Genomic DNA, 26,638 nt, shown 5'->3' with positions numbered 1-26,638 from the left:
ATTAATAGCGCTTGCGAGGACGGTCTCACCCGGGGCCACAGATGCCAACGATCTCCTTGCCTGAGCTCCCTGCACGTGCCGCGAACATCCCAGGGACATGCCGAACGAGCTGACCGGGGCGAACGGCGCCAAGGCCGCGCTTGGAGCGCGCCCTTCTTCATCCTTTTCCCCGCGTGAGTGAGTGGGCCCTTCTCCGGGGATTAAGTTAAGGCCGTTAAGCTTCTGCTCTGTGTCTCTTCATGCTGATCACTGTATAAATTGTATAATAAACCTGTTCTTCCTTCCATTTGGCCGTTTACATCATTTTCCACCATTGGCTTCGCACTGTACGAATAAAACTGCTCGATCGGGCTTAATAAGAATTAACGGCACGAGTCACGTGACACGCAAACCACTTGGGCAGATCAGATCAGCAAGATTCGTGCGAGGTCCAGTCCCCGTTCTCGTGGCGGTGTGTGTATCGAAGGTACTTAGGGAATCGACCAGATACCCTTCCGCACGCTCGCTACGGGAGTGGCGGCTCGGCCTCGTGGACTCGAAGCTCGAGGGGGAAAAGGGTTTAACCCCCCTCTGTACGTCGACAGGCTCGAGATCCGCAACAATATACTAATATCTAATACTAATAATATCTCCCCTCCCCAAGGGGTTTCCTCCTTTGACAAATGTCATGTTAACGTGCATAAACAGCTTATCGTGCCGTTTTAATGGGAGCACCCTTACCAGAAGTCAAAATATTATAAACCACAAACACGCATGATTACCTTTTGAAACATTCGCGAATGCTGTTCAACACAAAACTGAAAGGGAGGAAACCCGGGGCGTGTTCAGTTTCCAAGCATGTAGCTAACGCTTGCCAAGCCAGCCGTTCCTTATCAACGGTTTTGAATGGAGTGCTTACTCAAATGCTAAAGTCACTTAGCGAGTGCTCTACAATAAACTTGGTAAATGAACACTCGTCCCCCCACCCCCCGCTCCCCAATGTTATTGAGGCCCGACCTTAGATCTACTGTAATCTATATATCCCAGAGAGGAATAACCCTGCCTGCCACTGCCATAGTGAGCAGGTGTACTCATGCATTCAAATTCAAACTCATGAAAATGCAACCTACAGGAGTTGACAAACTATATGGGGATTAAAAAGAAATTTTTCCTTTCCAAAAACTTCAAACCATGTCCGAATGACAAAGAAAATGAGCAAAACATTTTATCCTGGACAATAACTTACTTTAGGTCTCCGACTTGAGAGAAGAGATTTAGAAGGTGATCAGTGCCTCCAGATTGCTGCAACAAGAATAAATGATGAGTAACCTTCCAAAACACTTGCAGTTTATAGTCAGAGGTCAACTATTCTTTACATTACTGACATTTAAAATTGAAAACTAAATTTTATACCAGGCAGACAAAAATAAAATAAAATAAAGAAGAAGAAGGGGGCATCCATGATCATTTTCTAAGCAAGCACCAAATCGAATGGAGGTGGTGCACAGAAACTTACATGTGCAGAAAGGTTTCCAACATAAACAGAACGACGGATCTCCTCCAATTTACAAGGATCGACTGTGCCACCAAGCAGAGCAGGTTGGGGAATGCCAAGAGCAGCCAAAGTGGGATCCAGGCATCCTCCAGTGCCATGCAGTGCTCCAAGCGCTGCCAGAGGTACTGCTCCCATCTGAATGGTAGGCAGACAAGCTCTCATAAAATACTCCATATATAAATATATATATATATATATTTTTAATGAATCAATTTAGGCCCAAATGGCCACCTCAATGGAAAAAGTATACAAAACAAATTTTTAAATGGCCTAAACAACTTGGAGAATGTGTACTCCATGATGCAGCACTTGCTTAGTACAACACAATACGTCACCTTTGCATAATATACAGGTGGTGGAATTTTGGACATGCACAAGCCTGGCTCAAACTTGACCTTTGGTCATTCAGTAAGTTGATTGGAGGGGCAAATATTTAAAAAAATAAAAGAAATAAATAATGGGCAATATTATTGAAGGGATATTTCATTGCATTAGCTCATCTGTTTCATTTTCAGATTGGATACAAAATCCATGTCCTCTAATGGAAATAGATGAATGCATTTGTGCAAACACTTCAATCAACTGTATAGTCAGGTTCACTATGTCAATAAATTATATTTCGTTCAAAATCATGGTAGATTAGCAAACCTATACATTTTTGGAAAGGTTATAGCATAAGGAAACTAAAAATCAATGTTTACATTTGGAGAGATACCTGTATGGCGGCCATTTTGGATTTTCAAAATGGCCACTGTAAAATACATATTTTGTTCTATTTCTGCCTCTAATTACCCTAAAAACTTTTTAAAATATACTAAACCTATATTTTCAGGGACAAGGAATCCAATGAAAGTATCAAATTAGTGCTATGGGGAATGGTAAGACACGAATCAAAGGTTTTGAATTGCAAAATACTGTCTTTATATTCGCGATAAGTTGCATAATCAAATACATGTTATCATTTTGTACAGGCAGTTAATAACATCAAAATGTGTCACAATAATTCATATCACCAAACATACACAGGCAGTCAGCAAAATCATATATACACATGCAGTCAGTATAACTTCACATCTACACAGGCAGTCAATGACAAAATATACACAGGCAGTCAATGGCATCAAACATACACGATTACAGAATATGCCATTTAGAGTTCGTCATCACTGTCCTGTGTGTCGTATCCGACAATATAGTCCGCATCGTTTTCACAGTCCGTTCCACACAAGCAAAGGTCGGTCAAATTGATTGGCAAATCGAATTGGTCGAATGGTCGATCGAATCGAATTCGATGAATCGAATCGAATCGAATCGATCGAATTGGTCGATCGAAGCGATTGGTCGAATTGGTCGAATGGAATTGGTCGATTGGTCGAATCGAATTGGTCGGAATTGGCAAATGTAAACATTGATTTTCAGATTTTCCATGTAATAACATTTCCAAAAATGTATATGTTTGCTAATCTACCATGATTTTGAACGAAAAAACATAGTGAACCTGACTAGTATATCGGGGCCAATAAAAGTAGAATTCGGAACATTTTGAAGAGAAAAGCAGAACTTTTGAGCGACGTCTCGATGTGTCCAGTGACCAGAAAAGACAGGTGACAACAATGGGAAACTAGAACGGCACTCAGTAGAGAGCATACCTCCGCCTGGTTGGCCATATTACTCAATGGTGAAGAATCCCTTAAAAAAAATTCTCCGAGCTGGATCGGATCTTCACCAAAAGTGAATCGATTCTTCATCGTCACACACAGAACCTGTCCAACAGGTTTCGTCCAAATCCACCCATAACTTTTTGAGATATCTTGCTATGTATCATTTTTGGCCCTATCTCCCAAAGGTGAAGAATCACTTAAATATTAATTCTCATATCCAAATCCATATTCAGATATTCACCAAAATCTAATCGAATAGTCCTTGTCAGACACCCAACCTGTCCACCAAGTTTCGTCCAAATATGTCCACAACTTTTTGAGATATCCTGCTCTGTATTGTTTTTGGCACTATCTTCCAATGGTGAAGAATCACTTAAACAATGATAAATAGTCGGATCCGAATCCGGATCTTCACCAAAATCTAATCATTTCGTCCTTGTCACATACGCTACATCTCTGCCAAATTTCGTCCGAATCCGGCCACAACTTTTTGAGATATTATGTTCACAGACAGACAGGGTTGAAAACATAACCTCCATCTACCTTTGGTGGTGGAGGTAATTAAGAGATCAATTGCCTATGTGATGGGAGCGATTCCAAGACCACTGCCAAGCAGATAAATACCACAATAAATGCCTACTTCACACCACGCTTTCAAAATGGCTGCCCCACTAGATGTGCGTACGAGGCAGAGAACATCGATGTTTGCACCATTACTGAGACGTGGTTCAAGCATGACATGCCCGTGGAACTTCACATTTGCGGCTATGCGATGCTTTGCAAATCCAGAATTAACCAAAATGAGATGTGGGAATTTACGTAAAATATCACTTTAATCCATCTCAACTCAATGAAGTAATGGTTCCTCCAAAATTAGAAGTGACGTGAATCAAACTTCGTCCCACACGCCTGCCAAGATAGATTTCATGTATCTTTTGTGCAGTTATTTACTTTCAAATATCAGACAACCTGATCGAAGTGCAATTGAAAGAGCATATCCTGGCCACTATTGAACTCTTCTCAACAAAGTATTGTGACGCTGGTTTCGTTTTACTTGGAGATTTTAATCGGCTTGCTATAGCTCCTCTCCTGTCTGATAAAAGCATTACCATCAAGCGGTTCATAAACCAACTCAAGGAAAGTGTTGGATAAGGTTATAACTTATAACTAACATCAGTGACTTGCACGCAAATATGTAAATTACCTCCACCATAGGTTCGTCTGATCATAACACTGGACTTTGGGTCCCGATACTGCCGCAAACCACAAAGCCTCACATAATTCCATGTCTTTACAATTGGCCTATGCTGGACAGTACCATTCGAGCTTTTGGCAAATGGATTTGCAACCATGACTGAATAGAAGTAACAAGCAATGCTGATGCCAATGCACAATGCGAATGTTTCAACCAAACTCTCCATGCTGCTATTGAAACGTATTTTCCAATTCATAAGGTGAAGTTGCATTCGTGTGGCAAAGTATGGATGACTCCTGAAATTAAGTCATTAATCCACAAACGGCAAATAGCATTTCACTGTGAAGATATTCTGAAAGCAAGCTCAAGTCAACTATAGTGAACCCTAAAACGACATCCCGTAAAACCCCTCGACATGATATTGTAAAATCCGTGTTTTAACCGGAAAACAAAAGGATCACATGACAATATCTCTGCTTGGAATAGCCATGGAGGATGAGTTGGCGATCGTGAACGCAATTAACAATTATTTTATTTCTGTTCCTTCTGACCTCGATACTCTTGACACTACTTTGCTTCCGGCCTGCGTTCCAGCTCCAAAACCATACCCAACTATAAATCTATGGGGAGTACGAAAAGCACTGGCAACGATTCGGCAAAAAACTTCTGGTGGGCCTGTCGGGATATCTGCTCGCATTCTCTACAAATTTTCTATTGAGCTAGCAACATCTCTAACTCGTAATTATCTCCTCTTTTCAACAGGGAAAGGTCCAGGCAGAATGCATGGAAACGTGCCATCGTGGTCCCGATACCCAAAACTAACCCTTCCTCCTTGCAAAGCTCAAGACCAATATCCCTTACAGATAAGATTAAAGAATCATTCCTTGGAAGATGGATCTTACAAGATATTCCCCCAAAAATTGATCCACATCAGTTTGGGACCAATAAAATGCTTTCCACCTCGCACTGCCTCAATAACAAGTTACATCCTATACCCGTTAATGCAGAAAAAGCCTTGCACAAACGCTATTGATCTAATCGATCACACAATTGCCATCGCATAGCTTATTGATGTCGGCGCACATCCATAATTCCTTGGATCTGCAATTTATTGTTGTTCCGTCAGCAGTGCGTATGCTACCATGCCACTCGCTCTGATTGAGCACCACTTAATACAGGAGTTCTTCAAGGAACATGATTGGGACCCATCATCTTTTTAGCGATGATAAATGATGCATTACCATCTGATGAATATGTGGATTTGATTATGGTTCAATGTCGTCAATCACACCAGCCTTATAATGTACAATGAGCAGCTAATAACCTATTTAAATGGTCTTGATGCAATAATATGAGATGAAACCCTGCAAAATGTATCAAAATGGATATTTCATTCATGCTAAATCCTCCAAATGAACCAACTGTGCGGATCGGAAACCATCAGCTCCAACATGTATGCACAGCGTCATCATTTTGTTGTCATATCATTTTGTTATTTTAAGGTTTAACTCTTGTGCCTTGTCATTTTTTTAAACAATTCATTTTTATTTTTTTATTTTTTACAACGATCCGTCTTCCTGTTATATTCTCTTTCTTGTTACCCTAGTCAGAGGAGAGGATATTGCATTTGAGTCCGTTTGTCGACATAATAAATATGATTTTCTCTGCATAAGCCTGGCGTTGGCTTAGCGGTTAGGGTGCCGGCTTGGGATCCGAGGATCCTGGGTTCGAATCCCGGTCGATCGCTGAATTAACGCCAGGGGGGTTGACTCAGCCTGTCATCCTTCCGAGGTCGGCAAATTGAGTACCAGCTTGCTGGGATGAATGATCACTGTGTACCCTGGTTTAGAATAGGTACACCGTATCCCTGCGCATCGTAAGAGCGTGACCAAGGGTTGGCGTCAGGAAGGGTATCCGGCCATAAAAACATTGCCTCAAACAGGGAACCATGATTGTCATGGGGCCCGCAAGGCTAACCCCCGCTTCTAGCGGGGAAAAATGGCCTTAAAACGATCATTCATTCATTCATTTTCATTCTGCAAACGTTGGTCAGATTGACAGGAAATTTTCACCATAGCTGCACCTCATCCTGAAAAAAAATTTAAATGATAATTATGACGTCATAGGTCACATGGTACACACCGTCTTTGCACCTCATCTCCGAAAGCACTGCATAGAAAAAAAATTGAGATATGGCTCATTGCAAAGAACTCTCCATGGGAAATAACATATGTTAATGATGATGTCATAGGTGCCTCCATTATGACGTCATAATTCGACAAGTACAAAACTTCATCCGATAAAGATGAAATTTATTGAGCATCATCAAAGGATAAATTCGTGGAGAAAAAAATATATATATAATGTCGTCATCGGTCACGTGGTTCGACCACCATATTTATTTTAACACAAAAGCCTTTAAAATACTAAAAACACGTCTTGGCGAGGGTCTGCAATCTCCGATTGCTCCTTCTTGTTTAATGATGTAATCCACATGAAATTTGACATGCTGTTGCAATATGTGGAATCGAATAAACCATTTTTATTATTATTACTGAATTTATTCTTATGGAAGAGGTTACTCCTGTGGATATTCATTGGCGTTTAATAAATGTGTATAGTGACTATCAGTTTCAAGAGTTAAAAGAGCAGGAAAACAAATAACGACAAATCTCGAAGTGGTCAACCTGCAACTGCAGTGACGAGTGAAAACAAGTCGGATTGATGCGGTCATTTAAGTGCATTACAGTTGACAAACTGCGTGGAGTAATAAAATTACAGGTCTGACGGAAACCTGTAATTTTCATTGTAAATTGAATTGGATTTAGTGAGAAATACGGACCGACCCTCGTATATTTCGCGCATTGTTAATTTGGTGCTGCTCTGCTGTAGGACGGAATGCGCAAAAATTAGTGGAGCATGAATTTCCACTTCTGCAATACTGCACTTCATTTCATGACAGGAAAATATCCAAGTTGTTTTCTGAGTTGAAAACTAAATAAAAATAAAATAAAATAAAAACTAAGTAAAAAACAACAACTAAATAAAAATACACCGGTGTGTACCCCGGTTTAGAATAGGTACACCGTATCCTTGCATGTCGTAAGAGGCGACTGAAAGGGTTGGAATCAGGAAGAGCATCCGGCCATTAAAAAAACAAAAAAAACATTGCCTCAAAAAGATAACCATGACAATTACAACTACATATTGGCAGGGTACAGCCCGAAGTACCCCGTGGGGGACCCCACTCCCCCTCGTCAAAACTCAAGGTGGGGAACCCGATCGAAGCAAGGGTGGAAATCACTCCATTTATGACGACGAAACGTCTGATGCCCGACGTGGAGATCGGTTTCTGAAGTTTGGGACATGGAATGTAGGGACAATGACAGGGAGATCAGCAGAAGTGGTGGAAGTATTTATTGGTCAGAAGAAGAGTGGACATATGTTGTGTGCAGGCGACGAGATGGAAGGGAAGTGGTGTGAGAATGGTGAAGGGTAGGCTGGGACAGATATACAAGTTTGTGTGGCAAGGGTGCCCAGAAGGCGTGAATGGTGTTGGTGTCCTGTTTTCTGAGGAGTTTGAAGACAGCGTGGTGAGTGTGACTAGAGTGAGTGAAAGGTTGATGATGGTGAAAATGATGATTGGAAAGCTCTTGGTGAACGTCATTTCGGGATATGCTCCGCAGGTTGGTCGGAGCGATGAAGAGAAGGACAAGTACTGGTGTGCGATAGAGAAGCTGATGGAAAACGTGAAAGATGAAGAAGTTGTTGTGGTAGGAGGAGACCTAAATGGACATGTGGGAAGGAGTATGGATGGTTTTGAGGGGGTTAATGGGGGTTACGGATATGGTGTGAGAAATGGAGAAGGTGAAAGGATTTTGGAGTTTGCTGATGGAGCTGATTTGTTGATTTGTAATACTCAGTTCCAGAAAGAGGATAATAAGCTTGTTACATACACGTCAGGTGGGTCGACGACAACCGTTGACTACCTGCTGGTGCGTCGGCGAGATAGTGGGCACCTCCGGGACACAAAGATGATCCCGGGGGAGGAGGCTGTTTCACAGCACCACTTGGTTGTCTGCGACATAAGGGTGAAAGGTGCGAGGAGAGCTCAGCGGGTGAAGTACCAACCGAGAATGAAGGTGTGGAGGTTGAAAGAGGTGACAGTGAGGGAGGCATTAAAAGAGAGGCTGAGTATGGCAGAGGCTGATGTGGTCGAGCTTGAAAGTGGTTGGATGTCAATGAAAGATAGTCTGTTGAGAGCCGTTGGTGAGGTATGTGGATGGACAAAAGGACCACCAAGGCACTCGGAAACATGGTGGTGGGATGATGAAGTTGGAAAGAGGATTGACGAGAAGAGGAAGAAGTTCAAGGAGTGGCAGCAGGCGAAGGGTACGGGAGCAGAAAAAGCAGAGCATGAAAGTTATAAGGCAGCCAAGAAGGCTGCAAAGAAAGAGGTAGCAAAGGCGCAGGAGGCATGTAGGAAAATGTTCGGAGAACGCTTGGATTCGGAAGAGGGTCAGAGAGCGGTATTCAGGATTGTAAAGCAGATAGCGAAAGAGAGGTGTGATGTGATGGGGGTCAGTTGCTTGAAGGATGAAGTGGGACAAATCATTGTGGACCCAGATGGAATTAAAGTAAGATGGAAAAGATATATGGAAATGCTGTTGAATACAGAGAATGAATGGGATGGCAACATAGAGAGTAACCCAGTTTTAGGACCGCAGAGAAGATAACTGAGAAGTAAGTTGAGGAAGCGATAAAAGCAATGAAGAGTGGAAAAGCAGGAGGGTCGACGGGAGTTGTGGGAGATATGTTGAAGGCAGCAGGAAGTTGGGGTGTGAAGAGAATGACAGAAATCTGTAATCTGGTGGTGAAAGAAGGCCGCATTCCAGTGGCTTGGGAACTGAGTACCCTTGTCCCTCTATACAAGGGGAAAGGTGACCCTCTGGAGTGTGGCTCGTACCGAGCGATAAAGTTATTGGAGCATGGAATGAAGGTATTGGAAAGGGTGTTAGAGAGGAGGATAAGGAAGAAGGTGAAGATCGACGAAATGCAGTTTGGATTTATGCCAGGAAGAGGAACGACAGACGCGCTTTTTATTGTGAGGCAGTTGCAGGAGAAGTACATGGAGAAGAGGAAGAAGTTGTTTCTTGGGTTTGTTGATCTGGAGAAAGCAGTCGATAGGGTTCCACGCAAAGTATTGACATGGGCAATGAGGAAGTTAGGAGTGGAGGAATGGTTGATCAGAGTAGTGATGGCAATGTACAAAAGAGCGCGCACAGCTGTAAGGACGAAGGACGGGAACAGTGGTCAGTTTGAGGTGAAGGTTGGAGTGCATCAGGGGTCGGTACTAAGTCCACTACTATTTGTAGCTGTGATGGAGGTGCTGGCTCAGAACGTAATGGAGGGTTTACCGTGGGAGTTGTTGTATGCAGATGATCTGGTGTTGATTGCGGAAAGTATGGATGGACTGAAGGAGAAGATGAACAAGTGGAAGGAATGTATGGAGCCAAAAGGTCTGAAGGTGAATATCGGAAAAACGAAGTCATCAAAAATGTGTAGGTGGGTGTGTGTTCATCACACACAAAAAATGTGTGGGTTCATCAAAAATGTAGTGGTCTGAGAGGGTCATTTACCAGTGTGGCAGCTACATTCAAATGTAAGGTGTGCGCAGAGGGAGCTGCAGATGGAGGAAATGTTGAGTTGGATCTTGGAGACGGCGTGAAGCTGGAAGGTGTGAAAACATTTTGCTACCTCGGAGACATGCTGAATGGAGAAGGTGGATCAGACTCGGCAACGGTTGCTCGAGTGAGATGTGCATGGAAGAAGTTTCGGGAACTGAGTGGCGTGCTGATGAGGAGGAGAGTGTCGCTGAAGCTGAAGGGAAAGGTGAATGCTGCATGTGTGAGAAGTGTTATGATTTATGGGAGCGAGACATGGGTAATGAACGTAGAGCAGCAACGAAGGCTGGAAAGGGTGGAAATGCGAATGGTTCGATGGATGTGCGGAGTATCGTTGAGAGAGAGGAGGACAAATGATGAATTGCGAAAGATGATGGAAATATTGCCTGTGATTGATGCTGTGAAGAGGAACAGGTTGAGATGGTTTGGTCATGTATTGAGGAAGGATGAAAGTGACTGGTTGAGAAGAGTGATGGAAGTTAATGTAGAAGGAAGTAGAGGACGGGGAAGACCGAGAAAGACTTGGCTAAAGATGGTGGAAGACGAAATGCGGGCAAGGGGGTTAACAAGGAGAGATGCAGAAAATAGGGCAAAATGGAGAAGATTGTCATGGGGACCGCAAGGCTAACCCCCGCTCTAGCAGGGAAAATGGCCTTAAAATGCATGTTGTACAATGTGCGCTGAGTGGGTTCATCAAAAATGTAGTGGTTTGAGAGGGTCATTAACCAGTGTGGCAGCTACATTCAAGTGTAAGGTGTGCACAGAGGGAACTGCAGATGGAGGAAATGTTGAGTTGGATCTTGGAGACGGCATGAAGCTGGAAGGTGTGAAAACATTTTGTTACCTCGGAGACATGCTGAATAGAGAAGGTGGATCCGACTCGGCAACGGTTGCTCGAGTGAGATGTGCATGGAAGAAGTTTTGGGAACTGAGTGGCGTGCTGACGAGGAGGGGAGTGTCGTTGAAGCTGAAGGGAAAGGTGTATTATATGCTATGTAGTATTATATAAGGTGTATATGCACCTTATATGTTTATGCATATGGTGTATATAAGGTGCAGAAATGTGTATTATATGTAGGTTATATGCTGCACGTGTGAGAAGTGTTATGATTTATGGGAGCGAGACATGGGTAATGAACGTAGAGCAGCAACGAAGGCTGGAAAGGGTGGAAATGCGAATGGTTCGGTGGATGTGTGGAGTATCGTTGAGAGAGAGGAAGACAAATGATGAATTGCGAAAGATGATGGGCATAGAGCCTGTGATGGATGCTGTGAAGAGAAACAGTTTGAGATGGTTTGGTAATGTGTTGAGGAAGGATGAAAGTGACTGGTTGAGAAGAGTGATGGAAATGAACGTAGAAGGAAGTCGAGGACGGGGAAGACCGAGAAAGACTTGGCTGAAGATGGTCGAAGAAGAAATGCGGGCAAAGGGGTTAACAAGGCTCGATGCAGAAAATAGGGCAAAATGGAGAAGATTGTCATGGGGATCGCAAGGCTAACCCCCGCTCTTGCAGGGAAAATGGCCTTTAAATGCCTGTTGTTGTTGTGTTGTTGTTTCTGAGTTGAAAGCCAAACCCCACTTTACTCTGACTCAGCTTGGAAGGGCAACTTGCAACAGCTCGAGAACTCGGTTCGGGTACAGCACTGCGTAATTGCAACTCATACCGTGCGCAGTGAGAGTTTTGTGCTTCAACACCGATCATAAACAACGACATTGCAATGAAACGGAGACCCTTTGGTCAAATTAGAACGGTACTCTTCAGCATCGCGACATTGATCGATATGCGTCCGCCCACATTATTACAGCATAATACATACTCATACAATGTTTGATTTAAATTATTTCGGCTGTTCTCAAATATCACATTTTTACCTGACATGACCTCTGACCTTTGATGCCAAAAGCCATTCAGTTCATCTTTGCATCATAATAAATACTTGTACCAAGTTTCGTCAACATCCCATCACTGGTTCACAATAATTTAGCGCAGAAACAGAATTTTTACCCAACGGGACGTCTGATCTCAATCTAATCCGTTTATCTCCACATCATTATACATACATGTACCAAGTTTGACTTAATTCCCTACAGACATTCTTGAGTTATCGCGGAAACGAAAACCTATCACGGTCAGATAGATGGACAACCCGAAAACATAATGCCGCCAGCGACCATCAGCGGAGGCATAAAAAAACGAAAGCCAAACCACCATTAAAGCAGCTGAACAGACAAGAATGAAGAAAGTCAATAATGGTGAGTAGTTTGGGATGAGGCCATGAAGTCACATGAGCCTGGATACGATGTAAGAACCTCTGTCGATTGAGGAGAGACCGAGAAGCAGATGCAGCCACTCTGAGCCTTGCAATAGCCACTCAGCCGTGGAGAGACGAGAAGGAGCTATTAACGAGGTTATCAGATCAATGTCATCAGCCTCACATGAGGCCGAAGGAGGCGCCGTGTGGAACAGAGTCAATGACCTCACTGGCCGAAGGAATCAAAATGCACTGAACCGAGCTGGAGACACCCAGTGTAGCACATGAAGGACATAAGACTTTTTATATGGAATTGTCAATGCAAACTCCACCTCCAGAGATACATTTCACACTCCCGGAAGACGTCAGACTTCCATCTCCTGATCAATGGCTTTAACACAAAGACAATTGCATTCGAGGATGTGTTTATGATTGCTTGTGAACGCCGAGGTGGATACGCAACTGGTCTGGACCAGAGGTGTTGACTGGTCTGGACCTGAAAGCAACTGGTCCAGTTGAAGTCCCCTTTGGTTGCTGGCAGCGTGGTTTAAATCATGAACAACATTTTGAACGGAATGGATCCTCCTGATGAGTGGAGAATAGCAGAGATTATACAATTACAACCACACAACTTGTATGACCTACCTGCTAAGTCTCTTCAAATCAGCTTTTCCCATTAAAAGCCCTCCAAATTTCCCTTTACAAGCCAAAAACCTCGATCATGCATACAAAAAAGACATTTTCCAACAAATAACATGTAAATCACCCCCTATAACTCCAATGATCCTGTCCAGCTCACACCCACAGCACTCTGTGTAACCCAGCACTTCCTTGCTTTCATCGCACCTATCAAGTATTGATCGATCTCGCAGTTCTGCCTTTTAATCCCTTTTTATCTTTGCATCCTTCTTTCGACGAGATGTGATCCCTTTAAATCACATGTTATTTAATTATGGTTGTTTCCCCTGAGTCTCATATTTCCAACCTTTCGGGTGCTTCAGATTTTTTTTCCAGCCGTTAATTGTGCAACTATTTTTTTACCTCCACCACCACAGGTGGATGGAGGTTATGTTTTCACCCCTGTCTGTTTGTCTGTCCACTTGCTGTCCGTTTGTCTGTGAACAAAATCTCAAAACGTTGCAGACGGATTCGGACGAAATTTGGCAGAGATTATGTGTGTGACAAGGACGAAATTATTAGATTTTGGTGAAGATCCGGATTCGGATCCGGCCACTAGAAATTTTTAAATTATTATTCACCATTGGGAGATAGGATCAAAAACGATGCAGGATATCTCCAAAGGTTATGGATGGATTTGGACGAAACTTGATGGACAGGTTGTGTGTGTGACAAGGACGTTTCGATTTTGGTGAAGATCTGAACATGGATTCGGATATGAGAATTATTTAATTTTTTCAAGTGATTCTTCACCATTGGGAGATCGGGCCAAAAACGATACATAGCAGGATATCTCAAAAAGTTATGGATGGATTTGGACGAAACTTGTTGGACAGGCTGTGTGTGTGACAAGGAAGAATCGATTCAATTTGGGTGAAGATCCAGATCCGGATCCAGCGAGTAGAATATTTTAAGTGATTCTTCACCATTGAGTGATATGGCCAACCAGACGGAGGTATGCTCTCCACTGAGTGCGGTTCTAGTTTCATTTTGGTTTCATGGGTTACACCTTTTGTAACCTTGCTTTACATCACCAAAGAAACTCGGTGATACTCGATGGTCTTGTCGTGCAGATGCAGTCAAAGCTTTCATCAAAGGCATGGACAATATAATATAATATAATATCAATAATAACATAATATAATGCACATATTAGTTGACATTCCAGAAGACATCTATCGTGCTGATTATCGTGATTTCACAAGCTCATCATCATGGCTCAGCCCGTGGATTTCATGGCCAGGCTAGGGACATTCATTTTTGCTGTATTCTGCTTTGTCATGTTAGAGCACTTCAACCAGAGTAGTAAAACATAACAGTCTATAGAGCTCAATGTAAATGTAGCGCTGGTGTATTTACATCGCTCGTGAATGAATAGACCAACAAGATGACTACCTCATATACAGTCATGTGAAAAAGTAAGTACACCCCATGTAAAGTTTTGACTTTTTCAACATATTTCAACATACAGCTATTTGATCTTCATTTCAACAATATTGAAAGATAAAGGTGATATAATATAACAAATATCATGAAATATTTACATTTTGTAGTCCATTGTATAATTTAAATAAACATAAATGCAAATTTCGCATGTGGAAAAAGTAAGTACACCCTTGGCTCTAATAGGTGGTATTGCCCCCTTTGGCAGAAACAACCTCAAGTAGGCGTTTCTTATAACTCTCTACCAGTCTCTGACATCGACTGGGAGAAATTTTTGCCCACTCCTCCATGCAGAATTCTTTCAGCTGTGCGATGTTTGAGGGGTTTCTTGCATGCACAGCTCGTTTCAAATCCCCACACAACATCTCGATGGGATTTAGATCCGGGCTTCCACTTGGCCATTCCAGAACCCTCCATTTATTTCTTTTCAACCATTCCTTGGTGGATTTACTGGTATGTTTAGAGTCATTGTCATGTTGCAAGGTCCACCTTCGGTTGAGCTTCAAATTTCCGACAGATGGCCTCACATTATCCTCAAGCACCCTCTGGTAGAATGAAGAATTCATCGTGGATTTTATGATGGTGAGCTGCCCAGGCTCTGATGCAGCAAAGCTGCCCCAAACCATAATATTTCCACCACCATGCTTTTACAGTTGGTATCAGGTTCTTGTGGTCAAATGCTGTCTTTGGTTTTCGCCAAACATGTCTTCTGGTACTGTGGCCAAATAGCTCTACCTTTGACTCATCTGTCCAGGGCACATTGTTCCAGAAGTGCTGGTCTTTGCCTAGGTGTTCATTGGCAAACTTTAGTCTTGCCCTGATGTTCTTTCTGGACAGCAACGGTTTCCTCCTGGCACACCTCCCATGTAGATCAAATTTTTGCAGCCTCTTTGTAATGGTAGACTCGTGCACTTTGACATCCACAGTGGCAAGAGCTAGTAGGTCCCGTGATGACATTCTGGGGTTCTTAGAGACTTCTTACAGCATCTTGCGGTCTGCTCTCAGGCTGAACTTGCTGGGGCGGCCTGGCTTGAACAAGTTGTCAGTTGTTTGGAATCTTCTCCACTTGTAGATGATCTTCCGGACAGTCGAATTATTGATTTCAAATTGTTTGGAGATCTTTCAAAATCCCTTCCCAGACTCGTAGGCATCTTTCACCTTCTTTCTGAAGGCCTCAGAGAGCTCTTTTGATCTAGGCACGGTGATGCCGCACACTTCAATAACAAAGAGCAAACCAAAAATGTCTGAGGTTTAAATAAGACAGGTTCCTCCAAGATCCTCTCTACCGATGTTCTAATCATTTGCACCTGAGCTGGTGCACCTGATAATAATTTTAGATATTTGAAGTAGTGATAAATGTAGGGGTGTACTTACTTTTTCCACATGCGAAATTTGCATTTATGTTTATTTAAATTATACAATTGACTACAAAATGTAAATGTTTCATCATATTTGTTATATTATATCACCTTTATCTATCAATATTGTTGAAATGAAGATCAAATAGCTGTATGTTGAAATATGTTGAAAAAGTCAAAACTTTACATGGGGTGCACTTACTTTTTCACATGACTGTAGGTACTTCCTTTACCATTAATGCTCTGTGAATGTGGGACGCCAGTCAATAATTGTTTTATCAGAGTTCCAGGCTGTTAGAAAGACGGATCATTTAACCCTTACATCAGAGTTATCCTGTGTTTAAATGTCTTATCCAAAGGATAACTAAGCGACGTATAAACCACGCTTGTTCAAAGGCTGGATAAGGGTAGGATAGTTATCTGCCGGGCAAGGGCTGGAAAAGGCGTGGTTACAGTTTTGATTGACATATGGCATCCCACAATGCATTGCAACATCTTGTCCGTTTAAAAAACAGTCATGGCGGGTGAAGTCAGTCGTACTAGAAAGAGGAAGGCAAATTTTACTCTAACCGAATGGGATATGTTGTGCTGGGCGGCGTAAGATCATATAAAGCTCACTACGAGTAAATTTTCGAACACCCGAACTAATTATGTGACGACGAAGGCATGATTGACGATTACAGCTGCCTTCAACGACGTCAGAGACAACTATCGCTCGGGCGGAGAAAGTGAAGGAGAAATGGTTCATGCATTGCGTAATGCAACACGACAGACTACGATCAAATGTCGTACATTTATTAACTCTCAGGATACAGGCCCGTTTCAGGTCCGCATAATCCGCATTCTGACATAACTCCCTGAAATGGAAAGAGACCCGTTTGACCAAAGGGAATGTTTGCACGTCCATACATGACACATTGAGTCAACACGTTTGCGGAATTTCCTTTCAATGTTCGCCTGACAGATGTTAAACAAAGCTGGATCGTCTGCAATTTTGAATTGGACAAACCTACATACACGTCACCAACCACGGATAAGGCGTTCGAGCCAGAGGAGGTAAGCTAAAGTTATCCTGTAAAATCACTAATTTATTCAGTACAGGGGTTAGTCCCTGGTGTTGGGCTAGCGGCTAGGGTGCCGGCTTAGGATCCTAGGATCCTGGGTTCGAATCCCGGTCAATCGCTGAATTAACGCCAGGGGGGTTGACTCAGCCTGTCATCCTTCCGAGGTCGGCAAATTGAGTACCAGTTCACTGGTAATTCCCTGTTTGTCGTTAAAGGTGGCAAAAAGGGTTGGCGTCAGGAAGGGCATCCGGCCGTAAAACATTGCTTCAAAAAGGGGACCGAAAAACAACAACCACCACAGTTCCCGAAAAAGGCCAACCCCCGCTTGCGGGGGAAAAATGGCTTCTAAAGGTGGTTTTTTTTTAATTCAGTACAGGGGTTAAAGTTATCCAGGCTTTGAACAACAGAACCGATCTAATGGATAAATTTAATCCACGGGATCGGTGATTATCCACAGGATAGTGCTTATCCAGGCTTCTGGCAACATTCAAATGGAATTTGGACAAGAAAAGTGCGCCAAGTGTACATTTGTACAAGGGAAACCAACAAAAACAGACAACATAAAAATTGACCTTGAAGCAACAGTACAGCAGTTAGTAAATGAAGCATCACACAAATACCTCAGAGTAGAAGAGGGCCACCAAATATGTCACAAACAAATGCACAAAACAAATGTCAAAGAATACCTACATTACTACGTAGAACAAAGCTGATCCTGAAAGCATACCGCTCCCCAAGAAACAAAATCGAAGCCATAAACCAGCTCGCAGTACCAGTGTTCCAATATAGCTGCGGAATAATAAACTGGCCCCAATCAGAAACCAACAAGTTAGACATCAAAACAAGAAAACTCCTTACCATCCACAAAATGTTTTACAAAAACCATTACATCCTGAGCATATACCTTTCAAGACGAGAGGGAGGGAGTAGCCTGATGGAGCTCAACCAGGTGCACAGAGCGACGAGTGTAGGACTAGCTGAGTAAGTGAAATGATCAACAGACTATTGGATGCAATTTATAAACAAACATGAAAACAACAAACCTGAAAAGGTATCCCTAACTCACCTTGCAAATAATTTACAAAAACAGGTGCGAATAGCAGATGCTGCACAGGAAAATGGAACAGCAACAAATACATCCCCAACAATTGCAAAAAAGACAAAAACAAGTACAGATACATTCAAAGTACACCGCCCCCATGCGAAATAATTTAATATCCTCCAGCGCGGCATTGCCGGGGCGCCTCTGGTGCCCGGCAATACCGCCGTGCAGCTCATAGAGACTATTTGGAGGGAGAGGTGCGCAATAATTGATTGATTAATTGCATAATTAAAATCAAGAAAAGATTATCAAAAAATATTTTCTTAATCAATTGGCTAATAGCATAACTAAACCACTAGTGCTTCATCCAAAGATGTATCTTTTAGAAATTTAATTCAATAAGGCATTAATTGAAAAAAAATTTAGTCATTAATTGAATAATTAAATAATTAATGGATTAATTGATTAATCAATAAATTAAAAAATAGCCTTTGCAGCCAAATCACTTAGTCATTGGCATGTCCAAATATCAGCTTCCTAACTCAAAAGGTGCCTGATAATGTCCAGAAGAGAAAGGAAATGTATAAGTACTTAATTAATCGCTAATAATTAAATAACATCAATTAATTGATTAATCAAAAAACAAAAAATACAGTTTTTGACAAAGTACTTGCTCACTATTGTGCCGAAATTTCAGCTTCCGAGCTCAAAGGATGGCTGAGATATCGCCCGGAAAACCAAGAAAACAAACAAGTACAGATACATTCAAAGTACACCGCCCCCATGCCAAATAATTAAATATCCTACAGCGCGGCATTGCCGGGGCACCCCCGGCGCCCGGCAATCCCGCAGTACAGCTCATAGAGATTGCATTGGGAGGGAGAGGTGTACAATAATTGATCGATTAATTGCATAATTAAAATCAATAAAATATTTTCTTAATCAATTGGCTAATAGCATAACTAAACCACTAATGCTTCATCTGAAGATGTATCTTTTAGAAATTTAATTAAATAAGTCATTAATAAAAAAATTAAATAATTAATTGATTAATCAATAAATTAATTAATCGATTAAGTGATTAATCAATAAATCAAAAAAAACCTTTATAGTCACATTACTTGGTCACTGTCATGTCCAAATATTAGCTTCCTTACTCAAAAGGTGCCTGAGATATTGCCCAGATGAGAAAGAAAATAAATAAATGATTAATAATGAAAATAAATAAATAATAATCATAAAAAAATTAAATAGTTCATCAATTGGCTAATGGAATACAGAAATCACCACCAGTACATCCGAATGTGTAACTTTAAAATAAAATTAATTAAGTCATTCATCGAATAATTAAATAATTAATCGATTAATTAATTAATCAATAAATCAAAAATAGCCTTTCCAGCCAAATCACTTGGTCATTGTCATGTCCAAATATCAGCTTCCTCACTCAAAATGTGCCTGATATTGCCCAGATGAGAAATAAAATAAAGAAATAATTAAATAATAATCATTTAAAAATGAAATAATTAATCAATTCACTAATAGAACACGTAAACCACCACCATTTCATCAGAATCTGTAACTTTAAAAAAAAAAATGTTTTGGTCATTAATTGAATAATTAATCTAATGATTGATTAATCAATAAATCAAAAATATCTTTTACAGCCAAATCACTGTCATTGGCATGTCCAAATATCATCTTCCTAACTCAAAAGGTGCCTGAGATCATGGCCAGAAGAGAAAGGAAATAAATAAGTACTTAATTAATTGCTAATAATTAAATAACTCATCAATTAATTGATTAATCAAAAAACAAAAAATACTGTTTTTGACAAAGGACTTGCTCACTATTGTGCCGAAATTTCAGCTTCATCGCTCAAAGGATGGCTGAGATATTGCCCGGACAAACAAACAAGAAAGAAAGCAAGAAAGAAAGCAAGAAAGAAAGCAAGAAAGAAAGCAAGAAAGAAAACAACCCGAGTGAAAACTGAGTACTCCCTTTCAGCGTGCGTCACTGCCGAGCCCCTTCGGTGCCCGGCAATGACGTGATGCAGTGCCTGTAGATGGCATAGGAAAAGTGTGGTGTCGAAAATATATATAAAGAAATGTGAAGAAATATACACCAACAACTGGGAGAATGACAAAAGAGCAGGGAATACAAAAAAAATAAATTGACAGAGTGGGGATAGACAAAGAAGGCTCATTGGAATGGCTAAGAAGAGGTCAGCTCAACTGAGACGGCAAACAAATAATAATAAATGCCCAAGATCAAGGACAGTACACAAGTGGATTAAAAAAGATGGTGGGACTGAGCCAGATGGACAAGAATAGATTTTGCAAGACAAAATACTAGTCACCTGCTCCTGGGATGCAAAAAACTATGAGAACAACTTTACACACAACGGCACAACAAAGTATGAAATGTGATTCATTGGCATATATGGAAATAATTAAACATCCCAGTAACAGAAAACTCATGGAAACACGAACCAAGGGCAACCATTGAAAATGAGGACGTCATGCTCACGAACGACCTGATTCCATCGAGCGTGAACATAGAAAACAAAGCATTGCATCCGGACATTGTACTTAGGAACAAAAAGGAGAAGACTGCATCGATGATAGAGATATCAGTACCCAGCAAGTTTGGCCTAAACAACGCAGAAATCAAGAAAATTACCAAATACAGTCATGCGTCGCTTAACGTCCTAGATACGTTCTTGGAAACGTGACGTTAACCGAATTGGACGTTGTCCGAACATCGCATTGTGAACTTTGTATTTATAGTTACGTGTATGTGGAATATTGCAGTGTACTTGTACTGTACAATATTGACTAAATTCATTAGATAACGTACACAACTAATGAAACACAGAGGTTAAGAAGGCTAATAAAATAACATCATGTGTACATTAGCTAATATATTGTGGTAAAAAAATACAGGTATAATATACATACAGTAAAACAGGTACAGTACTTCATAGTAAAGTAAAATTAAACAGTACACTGTTCACCGATTTAGAGGTAGATGCAATATCGTATGTCTTCGTTTTTCATTATCGTCGTGATCTTGGAGTGCGACATGCCGAAATCACGTGCGATAGCATTCACAGATTTGCCGCCCTCACGCCGTCTTATTATTTTCTGCTTCTCCTCCAAATCAATGCTCTTGCGTTGTTTCTTGCTGCTGCTACCACTTGGGCTGGTTGCGCTGCGTTTGGGACCCATGATTAACTTTAGGGTGGATTGATTTTAATAAAATCAAATGAAAAGACAATGGAATAACGCTCACGATACACGGGGGTAATCAGAGACTGGATGCTGATGATGCTGCGGCGCTGCCGACGAGGCAAAACCAAGCATACATACACTGTTATACAGTTTGTGCAGTTGCCAAAAAACATAAACCAGTAACATAGGCATTTCTTATATCTATCAAAACATATTATGGATATATAGTTACTGCACTGTATCATCATACGCCTGGCAGCACAATCTATTTTGTTTAAGAACATGTGATGCATGTGTGAGCACGTCCTCTCTAAGGCCACTTCCGTCCGCTACGTCCCGTTGTCTGAACGAGGTTTTTTTATCCCCATTATTTTCTTATTATTTTTATGGGCCACGGACGTATAAGCGATCGGACGTTGTTTGGACGGACGTAAAGCGACGCATGACTGTACCAGGACATAAAAAATGAAGTCAAGAGATCTTGGAAGCTGAAGAGCATTAAAATTGTACAAGTGATAATTGAAGCACCAGGAATGATGAAGAAGAAACTCAGAGATTTTTATAACCATCCCTGGTGTGTGGAAAAAAAAAATTAACTATACAACAGGAGGAAATTCGGGGTTTGGTGACAATCCTGAAAAGAGCCCTTGGAACAAAACTCTGAAAAAGTTGAACAGCTTGGTCGATGAACTGTGATCCCTTACCAAAGAGGAGATGGATACTTTGGGTCCTGGGAGGACTCTGGTCCACCTCCTAATTCCTGCAAATGGAGATAACAACCAACGACGCACGCACACAAAACACACGCACACACACACACAGACGCAAAACACACATACACACATACACACATACACACACACACACACACACACACACACACACACACACACACACACACACACACACACACACACACACACACACACACACACACACACACTTCCAGTCTTGCCGGCGATGTTACGTTTTTTTCGCATCTGTCCACGCTCTCCACGCTATCGAAGTAATTGTTCCCATTTGTATTTTCGTCAAAACTGTATTTATTTTATGGCGTGTGGTCCCACAGTGGGTCCCCAGGAAAATTCTCAGTGTAAATCTTTCATACCTGTATGGAAAATCGTGTTAATTTGTGCCGCGTATTTGAGGCCTTGTACCGACGTACCGTGTACTACCTTGAGGCTTTGTTTTTCTCTCAGCGGTCCATCAATTGTGCTCCAATAACTTTCGTTCTCTGTTTTTCCCAGTCTTTTCACCCCATGACCTACTTCCTTGTTTAAACTCTCAACTCAAAAAAAAAACAAAAAAAAAAAAAACAACCATTTCCTTCTCTGTTCTTATTCGTTTATTCGTTGTTCTTATTCGTTCGTTCGTTCTTCGACCACGAGTTTCTCCCCCATTTCCCCCAGATAGTTTTCAATGTTAAACTTTAAAATGTTTAAACTTTCCCCTGAAGTACTGTATTCTGTCGTATATTATAACACGTTTTTCTTGTTCTTTAAAAGGTTAGTTTCGACTTGCTCACCAAATCTATTCATCCCAAACAAAAATTCCATCTCTTACAGTGCCTCTTTCATACATTCCCGAAACTCACCTGCACTCCAACACCCCCTCCAGCGTCCTTAAACGTATTTTTAACTCGAAGGTCACAAGAAACTCATTTTGCAATAAATCTTCGTTTCCCATTAATCGTACACTTTCCAAAATCCAATCTCACCCCTCCCCTCCAAATCTTCCCCATCACCCCTCCCCTCCAAAACTTCCCCATCACACCTCCCCTCCAAAACTTCCCCATCACACCTCCCCTCCAAAACTTCCCCATCACCCATCCCCTCCAAATCCTCCCCATCATCCCTCCCCTCCTAGACTCCCCCTCACCCCTCCCCTCCTAGACTCCCCCTCACCCCTCCCCTCCTAGACTCCCCCTCAACCCTCCCCTCGTAGACTCCCCCTCACCCCTCCCCTCCTAGACTCCCCCTCACCCCCTAGACTCCCCCTCACCCCTCCCCTCCTAGACTCCCCCTCACCCCTCCCCTCCTAGACTCCCCCTCAAACCTCTCCTCCTAGACTCCCCCTCACCCCTCCCCTCCTAGACTCCCCCTAGCCCCCCCTCAAACTCCTCCCTCCTCTTCAAATCTCCCCACCCTCATTTCTTCTCCAATTCCCCCCTCTCACCCCTCCTCCTCAAAGTGTCCTCCCCGCTTCTTCCCCCTTCCAACTCTCACCTCCATCTCCTCCCAAACTTCTGCCTCGCTCTTCCCCCTCCTCAAATAACACCTCATTGTGCCTCACCCAATCACCTTCAAACCTTTTGTCCGCCCCATCCTTCCCTTTCTCCGAGCTATTCTGAAATCTCTGACACACCTTCAACAGCTCTCCCTACATCTTCCTCCTCTTACCCTACCGCTCCTCCCCCCCTGTTCTGTATCCGATGCTCCCCCTTCCTCTTCATTAATGGTATGGACCTCAAACATCTGGGGCCTTCGTTCAAACTTAACTGATCTCTCCATACAGGTTGCTTCTGACAAACCAGAAGTGATCTGCTTAACAGAAACTTTCCTCCTTCATGATGTCTCTGATTCCTTGGTATCTCTCCCAGGTTACTCCCTCCTCCAGTATGATAGACCTGAGCCTCGTCCTGGAGGTGGGGTTGCTATCTTTATCAAAAACTCTTTCTCACTCGCCTTGCACTGCCCTCTCCACTCACCCCCAGGAATACCTCTGGCTAGGCTTCCCCTTCGCTCCCACCTCTTGTTCATATGTGTGTTGTACCGTCCACCAAACAGTGATGACTCCATCTACATCTCGCTGTCTGATAATATGGACCAACTTCTATCTACTCATCCCAACTCTCTCTTCCTCATATGTGGTGATTGCAATTGTCACCATGCCAGTTGGCTGGGTGTGGGTACCTCTCTCACCAGCCATGGCTCCTCAGCAAAGGACTTCTGCGACTCACTGGGACTGACACAATCTGTCAATTTCCCGACCCAGATCTCAGTCAACGGAGCATGTTCTCTTCTGGACTTGGTTAGGACTAACTTCCCAGAAAATGTCTGCTGCTCTTCTTCTGCTCCAATCGGCTCATCTGATCATGTGCTTGTTAAAGTGGACATCTCTCTGACCATTCTCAGGGAGCCTCCTCAGCGTCGACGAGTCTGGCATTTCACTCAGGCCAACTGGCACGGTCTTCAAGCAGCCATCAATCATCTGGACTGGTCTCCCATCTCTACCGCCTCTGACATCAACTCATCCTGGGAATTCTTCCAAAGTAAATTGCTCTCTCTCATGCACAGATTTATCCCATCTCATCGACAGTCGTCATTCCCTTCCTCCCATCCATGGTACATGGAAATCTTGTGGTGAGGCTGTTGCCAAGAAACAACTTGCCTTCGTCTCCTGGAAAGCAAGTCCAATGGAAGGATCTCATTTCCTTTCACAAAGCCCGAAATAAGTGTGTGTCCACCCTCAGGAGAGCCAGGAAACAATATCTCTCCGTTCTCAAGACCGAACTCTCTTATCTGTCGCCCTCTTCCAAATCCTGGTGGTGTCTGGTCAAATCTGTTTCTGGTGTTTGTTCCCCCTCCATCCCCTCCCTTACCTCAAACGGCTGCACAGCTGACTCCGCACGTGAAAAAGCTGAATGGCTCAACTCTGTGTTTGCCTCTAAATCTTGTGTCCCAAACCCATCCCTCTCTGTACCCACCATACCCAGTCGTACCCAGCTGCTCCTGGACTCTGTGTCCTTTCCTCCTGACAAGGTAGAAAAGTTTCTGTCAACCCTCGACTCTGATTCTGATTCTGCAACTGGACCTGACGGCATCAGCACACGGGTCCTAAAATCATCTTCTTCCGCTCTTTCACTCCCTCTGTTCTCTTCACCCTCTTTTTGCTCGAGGTCATCTGCCATCTGCTTGGAAATCAGCCAACATCACCGCTTTATACAAAAAAGGTGCAAAAACAGATCCGAGCAACTACAGACCAATCAGCCTTCTCCCAATTATCAGCAAAGTCATGGAATCCATCATTGCTTCGGATATGAAATCTTTCCTCTTCTCCAATGGCTTGATCTCTGATCATCAATTTGGTTTCAGACCAGGTCACTCTACTCTGGACATGCTGCTTCTGCTGTCTCAACAATGGATGGAGGTCCTCAATGCCAAACAGGAAATTAGAGCTGTCTCCTTCGACATATCACATGCCTTCGATACGGTCTGGCACCCCGCTCTGCTAACCACTCTCCTCCTTTGGTATACCTGGAAATCTCCACGCATGGCTGGCGGACTTCCTCTCCAGTCGGTCAACGTGTGGCCCTGAATGGGTTTCTCTCATCTCCTCTTCCTGTTCAGGCTTGAGTTCCCCAAGGCAGTGTTCTGGGCCCTGTGCTTTTTCTGGTCTTCATCAATGATCTCTCTGGCTCTCTTGAAAATCCTCTCTATCTCTTTGCTGATGACTCCACTCTCTGCCGCTCCATTCCTCATCCCTCAGATCGGCAGTCTGCAGCCTCCTCACTCTCTGCAGACCTGGACAAAATCACAGACTGGGCAAACAAGTGGAACATGTCTTTCAATCCTGACAAATCTCACACTCTTATGACGTCTCTCCAAAAAGACCGACTGGACAACCCTCCCATCCACTTTCTGAATAATCCTCTCCAAGAAGTTCTGTCACTCAAGCTTTTGGGTCTCACTATCTGCCATGATCTTTCCTGGGAAAACCACATTTCAAATCTGGCCTCCAAAGCCAGTCGCCGATTGGGCATCCTCCGTCGTGCGAAGTCCTTCCTTGGCACACCTGAGCTCCTCACCACATACAAGGCTTTCATCCGCAGCTCAATGGAATACTGCTCTCCCCTCTGGGCTGGTGCTCCTGCCTCACACCTAGCTCGTCTTCACGCTGTTGAAACCAAAGCGTTCAAAATCATTGGAATCTCCCGTGACGAAGCTACCTCCGAGGGCCTTTCACTTACTCACCACAGGCAGGTTGGTGGTTTTTCTGTCTTCTACCGACTCCTCTCCGGCCTTGCTCCTCCAGCTCTCTCTGGGCTCTGTCCCCCAAATATTCCTAAAGGTCGCACAAGATCTGCCTGCAACCCTCTTCTGGTTAAACTGCCAAAATCAAGACTCTCTGCTCACCTTCACTCCTTCATTCCTCTTTTCTCCCGCCTCTGGAACAAACTCCCTCACTCTCTCTCTTCAATCCCACTCTTCCCTCCAGGTCTTTAAAACAGCTGTTCACCACCATCTCTTATCTTCCCCCATCCAAAACCTTGATCTTTTCTAGCCCCTGCTAATTTCACCCCAAATCCACTTTTTTGAAATACCAACTTCTTTCCAGGAAGTCCTTGGTGTCCTTGTGTTTATACTTCTCCCCCCCCCCCCCCCCCCCCCTTCCCACGCGCCTCCCCCCAAGCCCTCTCCCTCCCACACAATCCCGATGTCCCTGCTCTCAAATGTTGTGTTTATATGCTTCCCCTTCTCTCCCCATCTTGTC

The 26,638-nt window shown here is 42.9% G+C and overlaps 1 protein-coding gene across 6 annotated transcripts in view; it reads right to left on the bottom strand.

The window, feature by feature from the left end:
• Positions 1-26,638, bottom strand: part of LOC137428341 (uncharacterized) — a 111,573-nt gene that overhangs the window by 54,849 nt on the left and 30,086 nt on the right. For all 6 annotated transcript variants that reach the window (XM_078777041.1, XM_078777037.1, XM_078777042.1 and 3 more), the window contains 2 exons: positions 1,496-1,669; positions 1,226-1,281 (listed from right to left, as the gene is read on the bottom strand). In XM_078777041.1, the coding sequence (XP_078633167.1) occupies positions 1,226-1,281; positions 1,496-1,669 (230 nt within the window). The remainder of the gene's footprint in view (positions 1-1,225; positions 1,282-1,495; positions 1,670-26,638) is intronic.

Source organism: Myxine glutinosa, chromosome 1 (genome assembly GCF_964187855.1).
Source record: "Myxine glutinosa chromosome 1, kmMyxGlut1.1, whole genome shotgun sequence".
In the NCBI taxonomy this organism is placed as follows: domain Eukaryota; kingdom Metazoa; phylum Chordata; class Myxini; order Myxiniformes; family Myxinidae; genus Myxine; species Myxine glutinosa.
Note: the sequence above shows the minus strand (reverse complement) of the source record. Positions and strands in the feature narration are given on the sequence as shown.